This window comes from Otolemur garnettii, unplaced genomic scaffold (assembly GCF_000181295.1).
Source record: "Otolemur garnettii isolate 467f Iridium unplaced genomic scaffold, OtoGar3 scaffold00009, whole genome shotgun sequence".
Lineage (NCBI taxonomy): Eukaryota > Metazoa > Chordata > Mammalia > Primates > Galagidae > Otolemur > Otolemur garnettii.
The window spans coordinates 38,580,363-38,600,308 of record NW_003852404.1 but is presented as its reverse complement, the minus strand read 5'-3'; the positions used below and the strand labels follow the sequence as shown (position 1 = coordinate 38,600,308).

The following is a 19,946-nucleotide window of genomic DNA, read 5'->3' as shown; positions in this document are numbered from 1 at the left end:
ACACACACACACACACATACATATATGCCTTTTGACTCAGCAATCCTATACTAAGACTGTCACATAAAGATGTTTATAATGAAGTGATTTAAACTGTAAACAGCCATCTGTCCTTCTATTTTTCTTTTACCAGTTCATCATTTAATCGCTGGTCTAAGTCTATTTCTGAATGTTGATTAGCAGTTAATAATTGTTTCCTCTCATTTTAGAACTCTCTTGATAGAGCTCAAGCAGCCAAGAACAAAGGCAATAAATATTTTAAAGCAGGAAAATATGAACAGGCTATCCAGTGCTATACTGAAGCTATTAGTCTGTGCCCTACAGAGAAGAATGTTGACCTTTCTACATTTTATCAAAACAGAGCTGCTGCCTTTGAACAATTGGTATGTACCTTAGGTTATTTTTTCTTTTTATTTATTTATTTAAGTTTCAGTTAATGCTACTCAAATGTGATGCATTTTTAAGCTGTTTTGAAATTGTAGGATTTTTATTGTTTTTACTTTAAGAACAAATTTTAGTTTTGCTGGTTATGAATATACTCTAAAGTTAAATATGTTTTAGATTTTATAAAAATTAGACAGTATAGAAAATTCAAGTTTCTGGTGACTCTATCCTCCACAACAGTTTGAGGCTATTTCTTCAACATTTTTTCTTCTATATAAGTAATAATTGCATATGCAGAGGGAAAACGACCAAAGTTGAGTTCCTATTATACATATTGTTTGTGACATAGTTTTTCAGTTGCTGCCATATTTAGAACAGCTTTTCATAGCAGCATATATATGGATCTGTTTCATTTTTTTAAGTCTGTATGTAGCCTTTGTATGGTTATGTAGTGGATTAATGCATAGAACAATGAAGAATAGAATATTACAAATAGAGGAAGCTATGTTATTGCTCTAAGGCAAGAAAGGGTTTGGTGTGTTTAAGAAATATCGACGTCCCTGGAATATAGAGAGGTGAGATTGGAAAGATAAACAGGGACCAGATCAGGCAAAGCCTTGTAGAATTATGGTGGAGTTTTGGATTTGATTCTGAGTGTAATGATACATTTTTAAGCATTTTAAGCAGGGCAGGAACATCATCTAGGATTGCTCTCACTGTCAAGAATATATTGGAGGGACAGGGCACAGTGGCTCATGCCTGTAATCCTAGCACTCTGGGAGGCCAAAGTGGGTAGATTACTTGAGTTCAAGAGTTTGTGACCATCCTGAGCAAAGCAAGGACTCATCTCTACTAAAAACAGGAAAAAAATGTGTGTGTATATATGTATATATATATATATGAGGGAAGCGAGACTGGAGATGGGACCAAGTAAGGATGTTGTTGCAGTAGCCTAGGTTAGACATGAAGGAAAGAGGAAGCCCTACACAACTTGTTTTTGCATTGGATGTGAAGGCTGAAGAGAAGCAGGAATTTCACTGTGTGGAGAAGGTCGGGTGGGAAAGGAGTGAGACAAGTAAGTGGACAGTTGAATTGAGAAATGTCTGTATTTTAGGAGAAGTCTGGGTTAAAAAGATAAATTTAGGAGTCAGCTAATTTTGGATATTACATAAAAGCCAGAAAATAGATGTGATCACCTAGGGAGAGGGAAGATATCAGGCCTTGAGAATTTTAGTATGTAGAGTCCAAGTAGAGGGGGGAAAATTAGCAAAGGAAATTGACAGGGAGCATCCAGTAAAGTAGGTAAAAGTCAAAAAGAGTGGTAAGTCTTTGAAGGTTTGGCAATAAAGAGGAACTGAGAAGTAGGCTGGTAGCTATAGAGAGTTATCAAATCAGAGGAAGATTTTTAAAAGATAGAAAATATCAAAGCAAGTATTTTTATATTTATGTGAATGATTCAGTAGAGAGGCCGCAGATTGATGCAGAGACGGATAATCTGAAGTAGTGAAGTCCATGATGTGGAGAGGGTATGGATCCAGATACCAGAGGAGGGTTGGCCTTGGATGAAAATGGGTCCTTTTCCAGTTTTAACCAAAGGGAAGAAGATGATGGTATGGGTACATAGCTCTGGGTAGATTTATGGTAGAGAGATGGCCTAATTATGTTATTGCCTGTTTTTAAAGAGCTTTGCAGTGTATGAATTATTTCTTCTTATTAGAAATAATTTTTCTGTTGGACTCTTAATACTTAGGCTGTTAAATTTAGAAAACTAATTTCTCTTAATGCTTTTTCTAGTGTGACTTTGTTTTAATACTTTTAATTTCAGCAAAAATGGAAAGAGGTGGCACAAGATTGTACAAAGGCTGTTGAACTTAATCCCAAATATGTGAAAGCTCTCTTTAGACGTGCAAAGGCCCATGAGAAGCTAGACAATAAGAAGGAATGCTTAGAAGGTAAGGGTGATTTTGTGTTTACTTAAGACAATTACTAAAGTCTTTGTAGTCATTGGTAAATATATATGAAACTCGCTCTCTCTCTTTTTTTTTTCTTTAGGGATAGGATCTCAGTGTGTCCCCCAGGCTGGAGAACAGGGGTACAGTCATAGCTCACTGCAACTTTGAACTCCTGGGCTCAGCTGATCTTCCTGATTCATCCTCCCCCAGTAGCTAGGACTATAGGCACATGCCATTACACCCAGCTAATTTTTAAACTTTTTTTTTCCCCCTGGTCCCTCTGCCTCCCAAAGTACTAGGATTACAGGTGTGAGTCACTGTGCCTGGCCACCACTGGCTGATAAAGTACATTCTTCTAGATGACATGGAGTGAAATCAAAATGTAATTTCTACAGTCTAAAAATTCTTTCAGCTGCATATTTAAATCTGCTTTAAAAGCATCAATACTTAGATTTGCCCATAATTATTGTTGTTTTTTAAAAATTATATTTTAAAAGGAAAAACCTTTAAAAAATTTTAGATCTCTATATGAGGATGTTTAGAGAGCGTTTTAACGAAATTTGATGTTTCATGGTAGCACATACTTTGGTAGAGGATGGGAGAAGAGTTGCTTTATAGAATCTGAGTTTTGAGCCAGACTTTGAAGTTAGTAACATATTAATACTAAGTAGAGAGAAGATTGATTGGAATTTAGATAGAAGAAACAAGAGAGAAAAAGACATTGACACTAGCCTGGTTTATCAGGGAAATGTAACAGCAAATTAGCTTGTTTGGAGGAGCAGTGATGTGGAATTGTGAGAAATTGAGTTTAGAAAGAGAAAGGGGATAGCCATTGTCTGACTACATTGAATATAAGATTGAGAAGTTAAAGAGGCTCGGCGCCTGTGGCTCAAGCCGCTAAGGCGCCAGCCACATACACCTAAGGTGGCGGGTTCGAATCCCCAGCCTGGGCCCGCCAAACACCATGATGGCTGCAACCAAAAAAAAATGGCCGGGCATTGTGGTGGGTGCCTGTAGTCCCAGCTACTTGGGAGGCTGAGGCAGGAGACTCGCTTGAGCCCAGGAGTTGGAGGTTGCTGTGAGCTGTGATGCCATGGCACTCTACCCAGGGGGATAGCTTGAGGCTCTGTCTCAAAAAAAAAAAAAAAAGGAGTTTAAGGACCCCTTGTTTTTTTTTTTTTTTTTTTAACACAGTTGCATACCAATGGAGGGCGGGTTAGGGACATTCAAAAACAAACATTCCCTGACCTCCCCCTCCCCCCCACACACACATTAATTAGTATGTAACTGTTTCAAATCACCTTATCCAGCATTTCCAGATGAAAAGGTTATTTTAAGGCAGATTTATTTCAGAATTGTGTAGTAAGATGGCTTTAGAGACAAGGAGTAATTCTGAGGCCTATAAAAAAGACCAGACATGAGAAAGCCACACTGTGGTTTTTGTTTTTGCCTTAAGATTTACTCTTAGAAGAGAATATGCCTAGATTTCTTGCTTTATTTGGTATATATAGAATGTTAGGGGAGTGAGAAACATCAGAAAGCATGCAGTATAGCCCTTTTCATTTCACAGGTGAGGAAAGGGAACCCATGGAAGCAGGGTAACTTTGAGCTTTCAGTTTGGTCACGTAGTACATAAAATAACCAGTTTAGGGCTGGGCACAGTGGTTCACACCTGTAATCCTAGCACTTTGGGAGGCCCAGGGGGCAGGATTGCTTAAGCTCAGGAGTTCAAGACCAGCTTGAGCAAGAGTGAGACCCTATCTCTACAAAAATATTAGGAAAATTAGCCAAGTGTGGTAGTGCACACTTGTAGTCCCAGCTACCAGGAGCCTGAGGCAGGAGTATCACCTGAGCCCATGAGTTTGAGGTTGCAGTGAGCTGTGATGATGCTATTGCACTCTCATCCAGGCAACAGCAATAACCACCGCTGCCAAAAAAAAGGAAGCCAGTTTATTAAATGAAACAGTCCCTGCAGGCCATGAATTTATTTTAGCTTTCTGTAGTTACATTGTGCCCATTTGATGCTACTGACCATCTTTACAACAATTTCATATTTACTCTTGTGTTTGCCATCATTTCTAGATGTCACTGCTGTGTGTATATTAGAAGGGTTCCAAAACCAACAAAGCATGCTATTAGCTGATAAAGTTCTTAAACTTCTTGGAAAAGAGAAAGCCAAAGAAAAATACAAGGTAAATGAATCTGAGTTGGGTAATAGAGGGATAGTACTTTGTACATTGTGAAGGGCCATTTCTAATTTACGCTGCTTAAACTTGGACATAGTAGTAATGGTAACAGCTGAAATTAGAACTGGGCTATGTATTTTTTTTCTTTAATCTTAGGCCTTTATGACTTATCCTTTTTCAATAAGATTATAAGCTCTGTTCAGTACTGTACCTGGAAAATATTAGGAGTTGCCACACTGTGGCCCACAGGCCAGATCCAGTCTGCTACCTGTTTTATTAATAATGTTCAGTCACTCACATTGTTTCTGGTTGCTTTGAGCTATAGCATTAGAGTTGAGTGGTTGTAATAGACTGTGTAGGCTGCAAAGCCTAAAATATTTACCATCTGTTCTTTTACAGAAAAATATTTGCCAACTCTTATTCTGTATCATTAAAGTTTTAAAGGTGTACCGTGTAATAGGCCTTAATTTTAGGTTTTAAGCTGGTAGTAATAGTTTAATTCAACAAACATTTAATAAACAAAGCTCCAATACTGGGTATTTTGGAGGAGTGACACAAATACATGGTTTTTGCCCATATGGAATTACAATTTAGTGGCAGAGAATGTTACAAAGTATATAAAAGGCATGATACGGTTAAGTGTTCCAGGAGATAGATAAGTAGCGTGGCATGAGAGTACCACCGGCATCACTGAACATTACTGAAGATTGACTGCTAAATTTCAATAATGTTGAAGCAATTTTTCTTGTTTATCTTCATTTTCCCTGAAATTGATTTTAATCTGTACATATTTTTAATTTTACATTTGTGAATAGTAGCTGAGTTAAACAGTTAAAACAGTTTTCTGTGGGACTTTCATGTGCTAAGATGTGTCGTGAATCTCTAAGACTGATGTTGCTGCAGTTGGTTCTTAGTCTCTTTAAGCTGTGGCTTTTTTTTTTTTCCATTGAGTATCTCATAAGATTGGTGTTCCCCAAAAATAATTTGTGAAAGATCATATCAGAGCCTGGAAGGAACCTAATTTTCCTGTACACATTGTTGAGTAATTAGACTGGTTGGGTTACAAGGTGGTAAGAAAATGTAAAATAACCTATATTGGCCTATGTCACAGCTCAGTTTCCAAGTGTATTTTCTAATCTGTTTGTGTGCCACTTTGTAAATCACAAAGTACTGTGCTTTTCATAGTATTGTTTTGGTTTTTATAACAACCCTATAAAACAGGACAGATATTTCTGTTGCCATTGTAGAGATGAGAAAAGCAAGAGGAGAGGTTTGCTGATGTGAGTGATGCCACAGAGCTGTAAAGTGGCAGAACTAGCACGTTTATGTCATATTCTTAATTAATGGACTTAAGCCTATTTGTTATGATAAGCAAAGAGGAAATAACATAGCCTCTTCATTTAGGAGAAACAGAATACTCCTATAATTATGAAATCAGGTTGCCATACCAAATAAGAAATAATCAAAGCAGGCCATGTGATTTCAGCATGACTTTTGATGGCACTGTAATGAAGATGTTTAGAGGAAAGTCCATGGTAAATGGATTTAACATTTTCTTACACAGGTTCATTTTAACAGAGCCTGTATAAGAAAGGCATGGTCTTACATCATTGGAGATGGAAAAGGCTCTCATTTAAAAACCGCTTTGGCCGGGTGTAGTGGATCACGCCTGTAATCCCAGAACTCGGGGAGGCCAAGCCTGAGCTCACAGGTTCAAGACCAGTCTGAGCCAGAGCAAGACCTTGTCTCTAAAAATAGCTGGGTGTTCTGGTGGGCACTTGTAGTTCCAGCTACTTGGAAGGATAAGGCAAGAGAATCACTTGAGCCCAAGAGTTTGAGGTTGCTGTGAACTATAATGCCATGGCACTCTACCTAGGGTGACAAAGTAAGACTCTGTCTCAAGAAAAATACAAACAAACAAAAAAACCTACTTTGAACAGCTGAAACTGGCAGCTTTATTGTTTCTGCTGTGTTTTGTCTTGTGGACTGGAACTTAATGTTCTTTAGTTATTTGAAAATGAGATTCCAATTTTTATAACAGTCATTCTTGGTATTCTACGATGTACCTGCTTCTTCGATTAGCATATTCTCATTCTGTTATATTTAAATTTGATTAAATTTTAGAATCGTGAACCTCTGATGCCGTCTCCACAGTTTATCAAATCTTACTTCAGTTCTTTCACTGATGATATCATTTCTCAGCCCATGCTTAAAGGAGAGAAATCTGATGAAGATAAAGACAAAGAAGGAGAGGCTTTAGAAGTAAAAGAGAAGTAAGTATGTCAGGCGTGGTGTCTGCTTAATGGTTTTTTGCTGCCATGAACTTGGCAGAGCCCACATGGATTCTGAGTCATCTCAAAAAAACAGCTCTCTATGTACAGATAGAGATATACATATAAAAATTATATTATAGTCAATTATAATAAACATACTTATCTTTTTAGCATGCATCTATTTTCTGGGGATTCAGGTTTTACTACTAGAAGTCTTCCTTACTTGTACAATCCTTTGTGATTCTCTAAGACTTTCCTTGGGTTAAATGGTTGACTGTATTTGAACAGAGGCACTAACTTGACTTTTGTTATGTAGCTCAACATACAGATGTTTTAGTGTAGGAAAGTTTTTAATTATAAACTGTGAGATGCTTAGGAATACCCAAAGAGTAAATTTCTTCAAGGTTTTTTCCTGCTGGTATTCTGTGGGCTTCTTGTGTTTGATAGAGAGCTGACGCCACAGTACAAGATACTATGTTTATAGCTGGACATCTAATGATGTAATATCATATATAAGCCATTTTGCCTGCTTATCCAACAGTATGTCTCTTTGCTGTTAAGATTAGCTCTCTTCTCTAAGAAAAGGTATAGCATTATTGCCAACTTTTTTTTTTTTTTTTTTGGCCGTCTAGAAAACATTTACTTGTTTTAAAAAAATCCAAATGCTGGCATTGTCCAGAAAAATTTAACAGGTTTATTTATAATTGTTATAAAGTTGAACTGCTGAAACTTGTTCACTGAAACATTTTGACTTGCTTTAATGCTGCACATCCTGCATTTTATATTAAAAATTCACACACAAATGAAAATGGAAAAACTGCCAAAACCTGATTTCTGTCCCCTATTTTTCCAGTCGCAATCATATACTTAAGTATCTTTTGACCCCATGGGGGGGAAACAAAAAATCTAACGTTCCAGAACTACCTATAATAGGAAGATAGGAAGAAGAGTTTTTTTTGTTGTTTTTTTTTTTTGGATAGTGAAATGTTTTCCCATCGTACTCCACATATGTGGCGTGCTAGCTGGATGTCTTTTGGCATAATTGTTACACGTTTGGCATGGATAGCACGCAGGTTGGTGTCTTCAAAAAGGCCAACCAGGTAGGCCTCACTTGCCTCCTGCAAAGCACCAATAGCTGCGCTCTGGAAGCGCAGATCTGTCTTAAAGTCCTGAGCAATTTCTCACATCAGATGCTGGAAAGGAAGTTTGCGAATCAGAAGTTCAGTGGACTTTTGATAACGTCTTATTTCACGGAGTGCCACAGCACCAGGCCTGGAGCCGATGAGGTTTCTTCACCCCTCCAGTAGAGGGCGCACTCTTACGAGCGGCTTTTGTAGCCAGTTGCTTCCTGTGTGCTTAACCGCCGGTGGATTTGCGGGCAGTCTGCTTTGTACGAGCCATGGTATAAAGACCTCCTTACTTCCCCCTTCTTGGGCTGGAGCTCAGCGAGCTAGAGGCGGTGCTGGCGTTAGACAGCTACAGCGGCGCAACACCGACTGCGAACACCGCAAACATATTTTTTTAAATGAGTTTGGAAGAAAAGGAAATTTTGTTCTAGTAGCAAAACATAACTAGGTTTTGAATCTGTAGCATATTGGAAGGTTTGAGGGAACAGATTGCTTTTGATCTTTATCTCCCGATTTTTCTACCATTGTTGGCCACCTTTTAAAAGAAGGTACTGTGCATAATTGGACCAAGTTGTATAAATTTTAATTGATATATACTCTTTCAGAAAATTATAGCTGGAAAGTAAATGTTCAAGATGTTGTATAGCTTTTATGACAGTGGTTTAACTAATTCCTGTTCTGGCCAGGAAATAGTCCTTGTCACAGAAAAACTACAGCAAACTTAATACCATTATTCTAAAAGCTGTATTAAGAAATGGCAGGGCATAGCTGGCACTCATCAGAAAACTAACTAGATTTGGACCCAAGTTTTTAAATTCTATTTTGCTCTAAGCCTTAGCTTCATCGTTTTTTTTTTTTTTAATTTCAGATTAACATGAGGGTACATTTGATAGGTTACATTGGTTGCATTTGTAAGGTAAAGTCTGAGTTGTAGTTGTGACCCCAGGAAGTGTGCGATTTACCTATACATTATACCCCTTAGGTGGGAACTTACCAAGCCCCTTACCATTTCCCTCAGCTTCATCATCTTTTAAATGGGGCTAATAATACCTCATAAAGGATTATTGTGAGCTTTACAAATCACATTTATAAATACCTAGAACTTACATTCCCAATAAGAACTTATTACTTTTGATCTGATTTAATGATTATTTGTATTTTCTTAGCCTGGTGTCCTAAGGAACAAAACCAGAGTATAGGGAACATTAGAAAGTAATTATGGGAATGGTTACTGCAGAGTTTATAAGAATTTGAATGACATAACTTTTAAGTCACCTATTTTCTCTATACAGAATATAATAACAAATGAGATAATCTACTTTATAATGCATTATATTTGAAAGATACTTCAAATGTCATCTAGTGTGAACTTCTTTTTAGCTCAAAAAATCCCTTCTACATAGTACACACATCCCTAGTAACTAAAGTTACATTCTAGAAGAATATGAATTGATACTGTGCTCATAGCATCATAAAAAATAGAGAAGGGTTAAAAAAATATGAGGGTATTTTTCAAAGTGCTATTTGATGGAAGGGTCTTCCTTTAAATTTTCCTTTTTGATAAGTCCACTTATTCTAATTATGTTCTTTTAGATGAAGTAGTAAATTTTCTGTATGAGAGTCCTTCAGATAGTGCCCCAGCTCAGTCCATTCTCCACAGGACAAGCCAGAGTGATCTTCCCAAGCACCGCTCTGATCACACTTCTTCCCTTGGCTTCCATAACTCTAAGCTCACTTGACTGTTTCCTGTTTTTCTGTTCCTTCTGTTAGTTATGAAATAGCTGTTGAATGCTATCAATGTGTCACAGACAGTTAGGTGAATAAGATGGAATCCTTAACTGTATTGCAGAGCAGTCTGTCTCTTTCTTTAGCTCATCTCTAAGCCTAGGCACTGGCCCCAAGTTTCTGTCATTGACTCTGCTGTTCTTTTTAAAACTTTATCCAAGACATGAAGAAGATCCCAGTCTGCATCAAACGTCCTGATCTCTTTAACTTTTATCTCCAACCCCAGTCCCTCACTGGCTGATTCACTTGTTAATGGGAACTAGACAATTGCTTAACTTGGGTGTGCTAAATGTGTCAAGTTTTAACATTTGATACTTTCATAGTAAATAATTTCCTTTGTTTTTATTTTCAGTTCTGGATATTTAAAGGCCAAACAGTATATGGAAGAAGAAAACTATGATAAAATCATAAGTGAATGCTCAAAAGAAATAGATGCTCAGGGCAAATACATGGCAGAAGCATTATTACTACGAGCCACCTTCTACCTGCTTATTGGCAACGCCAATGCGGCCAAACCAGATTTAGATAAGGTCATCGGTTTGAAAGAAGCTAATGTGAAGGTACATTTTAAAATGTGTGTGAGTGTGGGCACATGTGAAAAAATTAGTAAAAATAAGTGATGCTTTGAGGTGTGTTTTGCCAAAATTTTTAGCATTTCAATTGCTGTTCTCCAAAAGGCTTTTTGGGGCCTGGGGGTGAGAAAGAAGTACACCTAATGATGATTTAGTTGTACACAAATCTGAAACACAAATATCAGTGATATTTATGTTTAGCTGACAAAGGAAATGTTTTGTCCTATAGCATCTGGTAGTTTCAGCTTACCCTTGTAGTTACTGCCTATCGTATTGGACTACATATGGGCATAGATAAAGCTAATCTGTTAAATCTGTTATTTTAATAAAAATAAATATATATAATAATATATTCAGAAATATGTGAAAAAGTAAAAACAGGTTCTAAAAACAAGGTTTATAAATACAGTAGAACCTTTGTAAGTTGACCAAGGGAATATAACAAACTGGTCAACATACAGAAGCAGTCAGCATAAGGAATTAGGCCACCTTATTGATATGTACATGTGGTGCAAGTCCAGTCTATGAAGATTAGGTCAGGCATGGAGGTGTTACTATATGCCAAAGGTTTTGGAGTTACATGGTTGGAACAGCTTTTTATTTTCCATATGTTCTTAATTTGTATGTAATAATTTTCAAAATTAGATTTTAGAGGCATCTAATAAATTATGAGAACCTTCTACTCATTTTAACAAGATGGAACTTAGTCACCAATTAACTGTATTCCTTATTAGTGTATGAATACCTCTGTGGCCTACTACTTCATTATATGAATTCTGTAGCTTCTTTCACCTCAAGATGAATCATTTCTATATTTGAGGGGATATAAAAATAGTCTTTAAGGCCTAAGTATTTGTTGACATTTCCTTTCAAAATGAGATTTTCAAATCAAAAATACCTTTATAGTACTATGTCTAATGTTATTTTCTACTGATTTTCCTGATGATTGTAACCATTACATTCTGCTGTTGTGTTTTTGTTGTAATTATAGAGGGTGTTATTTGTTTCATATATATGTAATATTGCTTTGAACAAAATTTTAAAGAAGAAATCTATTTGTTTTCATGATTATGACTTTTAATAGCAAGTAGTAAAGATGTCTACTATAAGCCATGTACAGAAATTAACTCAGAATGGGTCAGAAACCGAAATGTAAGTGCTGAAACAATAAAATTCTTAGAAGAGAACAGAGGGGTAAATAAATGTTCATTACTTTGGGTAAGCAGTGGTTTCTTAGATATGATACCAAAAGTATAAATAGCACCTCTAGAAAAGATAAATTAGATTTCATCAAAATTAAAAACTTTTGTTCGTGGAAGGACTCCATAAAGAAAGAGAAAACACAATCTGCAATATAGTAAGAACCTGTTTCTACAAAAAATAATTACAAGAAAAAATGCAGCCTGGCATGGTGGCCTTGCCTATAGTCCCAGCTAGTCAGGAGGCTGAGGTGGAAGGATCACTTGAGCCCAGGAGTTGAAGCTATAGAGAGCTATGATTGTGTCACTGTACTCCAGCCTGGGCAACAGAGTGAGACTGTATCTTGACAAAAAAAAGAGACACATCATACAAAGTAATTTGTGATTAAAAATTGTGAATAAAAATTAAAATTTGTGGATAAAAAATTCACAATTATTTATTTGATAAGGGGATTGTATCTAGAATAAAGAACTCTTAGACTCCACAATAAAAAGACAAACTGTTTAAAAATGGGCAAAGGATCTGAATAGACATTTCTTGATAGGATATATACAAGTGACTTATAATAACATGAAAAGGCACTCAGTATCATTAGCCATCAGGTCAATGCAAATCAAAACCATAGTGAGTTATTACACCCACTAGGATGGCTATAAATCAAACACATGGACACTAAATGAGCGTTTTTTCAGGATGTGGAGAAATTGAAACCCTCATACATCACTGGTAAGAATGTAAAATGATAAAGCACCTTTGGAAATTAGTTTGGCAGTTCCTGAAAATGTTAAATGTAGAGTTACCATATGATCCAGCAATACTTCCGCATATCTACCCAAGAGAATTGAGTACACATTTGGTAACACAGACTTGTACATGAATGTTCATAGCAGTATTATTTATGATAGCCAAAAAGGGGAAGCAAACAAAGTGCTCATCAACTGATGAATGCATGAATTAGATGTGATATATATGCAATGGAATATTATTCTGCCATTAAAAAGAATGAAGTATTTATTCATGCTATGAAATAGAGGAACCTTGAAAACATTATAGTAAGCGAAAGAAGCTGGACACGAAAGGTCATATAATGTATGACTCCATTTTTATGAAACATCTAGAATATCCACAGAAATAGAAAGTAGATTGGTGGTTTCTAGGGACTGGACAGGAGGGAGGAAGAGGTGGGAATGGGGGTGGCGGTTTGAATGTATGGGGTTTCTTTTGCGGGTTATGAAACTGTTCTTTAATTAGATAGAGGTGATCAATGCACAAATTGAAGTGAATATACTAAAAATGGCCAACATACATACTTTAAAAGGTCAATCTTTATGGTATGTGGATTATATCAGGAAGCAATTATTTTAAAAAACTGAATTATTGTAAAACACTGAAAAAATGAATGAACCTTTTCTCATTTTTGGTCTATAGCTTCGAGCAAATGCCCTCATCAAAAGAGGCAGCATGTACATGCAGCAGCAGCAGCCCTTGCTGTCCACTCAGGACTTTAACATGGCTGCTGACATCGATCCTCAGAATGCAGATGTTTATCACCATCGAGGACAGGTAAAGCTGTTTCTTCACCTAGTCTCTGGGCTTCAGACAGAGCCACTTGATACCACTTTTGAGAGTTCTTACATCCTTTCTGATAGTTGTGAACACGGTATCACTGGGTTACGTGTGGATGGGCCTTCATTTAGTTCTGTCTTGAACATTTGTCTTTATAGTTTGTGTCTTTATTTAAGAAAAAAGGAAGGCAAACAATGTTGGCTTGCCAATTCTAGTTTGTTTTTCATGTGTTCATAGATTTTCAATGAGTAAAACATTAATAACGTTTAGTAAGTATTTTGAGTTAACGCTAGAATCAACAGGATGATTTCTCTGGGCTTCTTGCTATAGGGAGATAGCTTGAACTGCTTAAATAGTACAAAAATAGCTCTTGGAATTTTGTAACAGGCATATTAGTTTTTTAGTAAACATATATAGTGAAGAACACAGTTCTCAATTACAGCCTCACGTGAGGAAAACATAGCTTTATAATCTGTTTACCATGGCTTCTTAGAAAGTATTATGGTAAAAAGTATGGGCTATCCATTATAGTAACAGAAAAACTAAGTTTTTTCTGAGGGAGAATTTTAACTAATATGGTAACGTATCCTAAGAAATGCATTTTTTAGGACCAGGCGCACAGTGGCTCATACCTGTAATCCTAGCACTCTGGGAGGCCAAGGTTGGAGGATTAAAGAAATAAATTTTTAAGCATTTTATTGTGCAAATATCATAGAGTTTACTTACATAATTCTAGGTGGTATAGCCTATATACACACCTAAACTATATGGTATAGTCTATTGCTCCCAGGCTACAAACCCATATAGCATGTTACTGGACTGAACACTGCGGCATTTGTAACACAGTGGTATTTGTATATATGAACATATTGAAACAGGAAAAATATCATAAGAGCACTACATATATGTAACATATATGTAGTTATGCAGTCCATGACTATTTCTTTCTGAACTGTGTTAAAAAATGTTGCAGTAACCTCTTAAAATTCTTGACATTTTGATCCTTACTGGCAGTGTCTTAAGATTAATTTGAAAGGTCATCATCTGGTATCTAACCTGCTTTGAAATTAGAAAGCACAGAGGTGTTTAGTTTTCTGGAAGAAGGCGTTTCATGCCCAGTAGTGATCAAAATTGCAGTGCAGAAATTGTGGGCTTATAGTCCTTTTTGAAAAATTAGAGACTAAGTTTTAGAATCTTTCCTTTAAAATTACAGACTTTGTAGTTCACTATTTCTATAAAGTAGTTCTCTATTGAGTACTACATGCTGACATTATGCTGAGCGTGATAATAAAGAAGAGGCACAACACATACTTAACTGGTGCAATATTTTGAATTGTATTTATTTATGTATTTTTTTCTTAGCTGAAAATACTGCTTGATCAAGTTGAAGAAGCAGTGGCAGATTTTGATGAATGTATTAGGTTAAGACCTGAGTCTGCTCTGGCACAAGCTCAGAAATGTTTTGCCTTGGTAGGTACTGCTTTCTTTTGTATTTTCTTAGACATCACTCTCATTTGCCAGTGTCCACAAGGATGAGTATCTCCTTGTCTACAAAGATAGATACTTTTCCCCACAAAGGACTAGAGGAAGGAAAAATGTTAGTAAGCTTATATGCTGATTGATATACTCCGGTTTTTCTCTGTATGTTTGTTTGATTTCATCTTGAAGATGTTTGTCCCTGATTCTATGCTCCTCTAAACAGAGGTGGTCTTCTTGTTTCTCTACCATAAACTGGTATAAAGAGCAAAAACATTCTGAGGAGATATTCTGCAATCATGACACCATGGTAACTGCTTTCTGGAGCTATTTCTTAATATTAAAAAAACACAAAACTTAAAAGGTTAAAAAAAAAAGAAAGAAAAGTCCATTTCTGGTTAAAGTGAGGTACTTCGAATTAGGCCAGAGCTGGAGTCCTAAAAGAATTTTCCTTTTAAAGAAAGAAATTAGATCACTAACATAACCACATCTATATTGTAGATGAAAAAGTGATAAAAATTGCATTAGATTTAAAATTCCCCCACTTATATGCAACTTCTTAGAGGGTAGTTGATGCTTTTCTAAAGTATCAGACATCTTGAAATCATTTAGTGGCCATGAAGTCCTAATTGTATCTACTCTTTGGATTGCTGCTGAGGAGATACTTCCTTGGAATCATTTTGGATGCAGCAAATTATGTTAACAAATCTGCTTTTCTGGAAATATTCTTGTAATTTTGTGTGTTTTTAATAATATGTTAGCAGGCCCATTTTTATTTTTCTAAATAGTATCGCCAGGCATATACAGGAAACAATTCTTCACAAATCCAATCAGCTATTAAAGGTTTTGAAGAGGTCATAAAGAAGTTTCCAAGGTGCGCTGAAGGTTATGCACTATATGCCCAGGTAAGTGTGATTTCTCAGTTGTTTTTTTTTTTTTTTTTTTTTAAGAAGAACTACATTTATATGCTGAATCTCAGTAAGGAAATCAGAAAACAGTGCTACCCTGGTTGCAGCTTCTGTGGAAACAAGTGGTTTTGTTCCTGCTTTTGATTTTCATGGTCCCGAGGATGCTTCTGAATCACTTTAGCAGAGGTTCCTTTATTACATAATTTGTAACCCTTCCCCTAAATTCGTAATGTGGTGAAGCTTAAGGAGAGAATTTCCCTCATGTGTTCATTTGGATTGGTTTTACAAAAAGTAATTACTCTGGAGAAATTTACTGTATGCAATTTGGTGAGGAGGATGTCACTATCCTTTTTAAATCAGTGGTTCTCGACCTTCCTGATGCCGCGGCCACAGGTTGAGAACCGCTGTTTTAAATGATTAGGTAGGCTTCAACAGCTTATTTTATTTCCCTGTGCTTTGTGTACAATTCTGTAAGCTTTCTTGGTTTGGAAATGAAACTATGGAAGTAGCATTTAAATTTGAATTATTTTAACTTTTTGATTCTAGTCTGAAATTCTTGAAAACTTAACTAATTTTAAATCATCCATTTATATGAAAATAACTATAGCCACAGGTATACTTCTTCCTTTTATAGAAATGATCTCTAAATGACTATGTTTTCTCTTAGCCTTTAAGTTGAAAGCTACTTTTGGTATCTACATAAACCAGTGATTTCTATACTTAGATATTTTTTCTGTTTTATCTTTCTATTGCAAAAGAAATGTTGGGGTTTTGCCCCCACAAAATCACAGAAACAGAAATCACTTAAAAAAAATTACCACTCCTGGGCAGCGCCTGTGGCTCAAAGGAGTAGGGCGCTGGTCCCATATACTAGAGGTGGCAGGTTCAAACCTGGCCCTGGCCAAAAACTAAAAAAAAAAAAATTACCACTCCTCTCTCTAAACCATTCATAAGGTTGCTTATTTTATTTTTGATACTTTCATGCTATCTTTAGATTATAAAAAATTTCACAAGGATTTTGAGGGTTTATTGAGGAAGGAACCTTGAGAATAATGATTTTTGTTGGATCTATTTTTTAAAGGTAAGTCTTTGAATATCACAACATCATTTGGGATTGAAATTCTAGTATATGAAGCATAACCCAGGAATTCACTAGCCTCAGTTTGAAGTAATTTTATCTATTCAGTCTTTGTCCTCTACAATTCCTAGACAGGCTGTCGTTAATAAAAAATAAGACATTGGTTGCTTCTATACACTCTAATTAATTATAAAAGTATGCACTGTATGAGATTTTATAGAAAGTATAAAAGTTAAAACAACGCACATTTTAATCATACGATGTTAGTAGTGAATAAGTATACTTGAGTTTGTGTTTTATACTTAATAAAAAATCAGAAAGTGATAGTACCATTGTCATCATTGCCATGGAATGATGGAAGTGTTTTTTTGGTACAGATTTCTGTAAGCACCTAAGAGAGCAAAGTCCCCTGTTAAAGAAAACAGTACTAGGGGGTCAGGGGACAGGGCTCATCTTTTGGGGGCAGGACTCAAAAATAAGAGGGTTCTTATCTAATGAAAGCAATCAATGTAACCTGCTTCTATGTACCCTCAATGAATCTCAACAATAAAAAAAAAAAGAAAGAAAACAGGAATAATTCTTGTGCAGAGCTTACTCAATCGTACATTTCCCTATCACTGTTCTGCTTGCAAGATAGGTTTGGTTTATATGAGCTGTCTTCAGCATTAGCATTATTACAGTCTGTTTACACTAAAATTTCTGTTCTTTTGTCCCTCTTTAGTACATAAATAGAGTGAGTTATATAGTGTAACTTTTTTCTTGTAATTCTCACAGCCTGGGCATAGATACTGGCCAGCTCTAAGAATTACCATCTGAATATGATCTAGTATCCACAGAATCACGCTTTCCATTTCAGCCATGGGGATTTGCCTTAAAATGGATGACTATGGATGCTTGTTTTTTGAATCAGTAATTTTTATGGAATGACTCTGATAACAGTTAACACATATACCTTCACTTAGCCTTCCAAATGGGTATTGCCTTTAGAGTAATTCCCTTAGGACGTATTATTATAAATCATTGAGTGACATGAGTCTACCTGTGAGAATGTTATACTGGAACTTTCCCTAACAGTGAGATTTTTCTGTATTCTACAGTTTGCCAGCTTATCTGCCATTATATATAATTAACTACTTGCCATAAAGAGAAGATAGTTTAACTTGCATATTTATAGTAATGCCACCTTAAAACCCCATTAATTAAGTTGTAAAATTTGTTTGTATCTCCCAAATGTGATAATTAGGTAATGAATGAATAAATGAATTGAAATTTAATAATTAATAAGCAATATGCTTTTAACTGCTTAGGTTGACAGTTACCTTAATATAACTGAAGTATCTCCTCACATAGGCATTGACAGATCAACAACAGTTTGGTAAGGCTGATGAAATGTATGATAAATGTATTGATTTGGAACCAGATAATGCCACAACATATGTTCATAAAGGGTATGTATTTTTGTGGTTCTGTTTGTTCCAATAAGATACGAAATTTCTTACACACTAATAAAATAGATTTCTTTTGACCACTGAAGAAGGAAACTGAGGTAAAGAAATTAATTGATAAAATTTCTTAATACTTGCAGATGCTGTTTCTTCATTTTTATATAAAAATTGGTAATTGTACTATTTTCACTTTAAGTGTTTTAATTTCAGTTCTGAACATCCTGTTAAATGTTGCTCATATAAAAATAGAAAACATACATAAATTTTTCTTGTCCTTGTATACTTAAAGTAGGATAAGAAATTTCACTTAAGTTTATATAAGGTAAAAGATACAAAGACTATAAGAGCAATATAGTTGAGAAAAAAAGAACAATTTGATGCTGATTTTATATACTGCTTTTTGTTTGTCCTTGAAAGTTAAATTATTAATTCACTGAGCAGAAATTGAGTCATACACTTAAACATTCCTATTACCTGGGCCATGGTCACATCTACCTTATCATTTTGCATTTGCAGTTTACTTCAACTACAGTGGAAGCAAGATCTGGATAAAGGTTTGGAACTTATTAGCAAGGCTATTGAAATTGACAATAAATGTGATTTCGCATATGAAACCATGGGAACTATTGAAGTGCAAAGGTAACTGCTAGAGTCTGTTCTTAGGAAATATACAGCAACTCTGTAGATATTTGTCTTTTGCTCCTCTTTGCACATGTTATTGTCAGTATCTATTAAATTTTTAAAGTCTATTATGTTTCATTATTTTTCCAAAGTAAAAGTCATACTTTTAGGAAACAGTACTGGAAAAATATACCTACAACTACAATATTCTTAGGCAGTGACATAAGGATTGGTGGCTAGGTTGCCAAAAGATCTCGATCCAGCTACAAGTGACCACCCAAATAACTGAGCGAGTTGCAGCAGCATCTTTGAGCACCTGAGTTTTCTTTCAAATTAGAACTGGAAAAGATTTTTTGCAATTCTGACTTTGTTTAATTTCTTGTTTGTGTAAATGTTTATCCAGAGTTCCACTTAGATTCCATCATTAATGGTTGACAACTGTTTATGCATGGGATTTATTATAGTATACCATCTTAATATTGGTGTTGCTATCCATTTGAGTACCTACTCTGGGCCAGGTACTGAACTGAACTTCAGGTGTTTTCTACATAGTATTCCAATTGATCTTTACCCTTATCTTTTTTTTTTACCCCTATCTTTATAAGGTGGAGATTATATGATTCCTAGCTTAATTCATATCCAGACTTGTTAGGTTAATAAGGTTGCACAGTGAGCCGGTAGAGAAGACAGGATTTGAGCCCTTTTTTCACTGATGCCAAATGATTGATCTTGCTACTATGACTTGTCAGGAGCCAGCAGAGGTTTTCTTCCTTTCCTGTGTCATTCAGCCCCACCTGTGATCCTCTCCCTGCTCTAGAGTAGACAATATATAAAGGCTGATGAAAAAGTTTGTGGCTCTTTTGAACCATTCTGTTCTGACAGTTGCATGTAAATATTATTTCTTAATTCCTATTGGTTGATATGAATAAGATATTCTCATACTGGACTAGAATAGGGTAGTAGTTCTTAAACTTTTCTGAGCAATGGCTGTGGATTCTTCTTAGAATAACACACAAGTAAAAACACTTCACTTTTAAGGCATCTATAGATCGTGGGTAAAGGACCTTAAATTTAGGAGTTTGATGTAATTCTGTTGTGTATTAATTATACTTTGAGGAAACCTTTCCAAATCTTGCCTTATAATTAAATAAATGAATGAGAAGGAATGAATGAAATTGCAGATTATTCTACTTACCAGACCTACCAGCTGTTGAGATAATATTTGAACATGAACACTTGACAAAATTTTTTTTAAACTAAGTCTGTCATATAGCCATATGGTGTAGGAGGTTAAATATAGGTAACTCTTCTCAGAGTCTAACAAATATTTATTGTAGGATTGCATACATACATATATGTGTGTGTGTGTGTGT

At 35.6% G+C, this 19,946-nt stretch overlaps 1 protein-coding gene across 1 annotated transcript in view; it reads left to right on the top strand.

Annotated features, from left to right (window-relative positions):
• The window catches only part of TOMM70 (translocase of outer mitochondrial membrane 70), a 38,175-nt gene that overhangs the window by 14,738 nt on the left and 3,491 nt on the right, over positions 1–19,946 (top strand). Inside the window, exons 2-11 of the mRNA XM_003783956.3 lie at positions 210–383; positions 2,210–2,336; positions 4,419–4,528; positions 6,647–6,795; positions 10,060–10,267; positions 12,908–13,042; positions 14,408–14,515; positions 15,310–15,426; positions 17,858–17,955; positions 18,469–18,591. Coding sequence (XP_003784004.1) covers positions 210–383; positions 2,210–2,336; positions 4,419–4,528; positions 6,647–6,795; positions 10,060–10,267; positions 12,908–13,042; positions 14,408–14,515; positions 15,310–15,426; positions 17,858–17,955; positions 18,469–18,591 — 1,349 coding nt within the window. The remainder of the gene's footprint in view (positions 1–209; positions 384–2,209; positions 2,337–4,418; positions 4,529–6,646; positions 6,796–10,059; positions 10,268–12,907; positions 13,043–14,407; positions 14,516–15,309; positions 15,427–17,857; positions 17,956–18,468; positions 18,592–19,946) is intronic.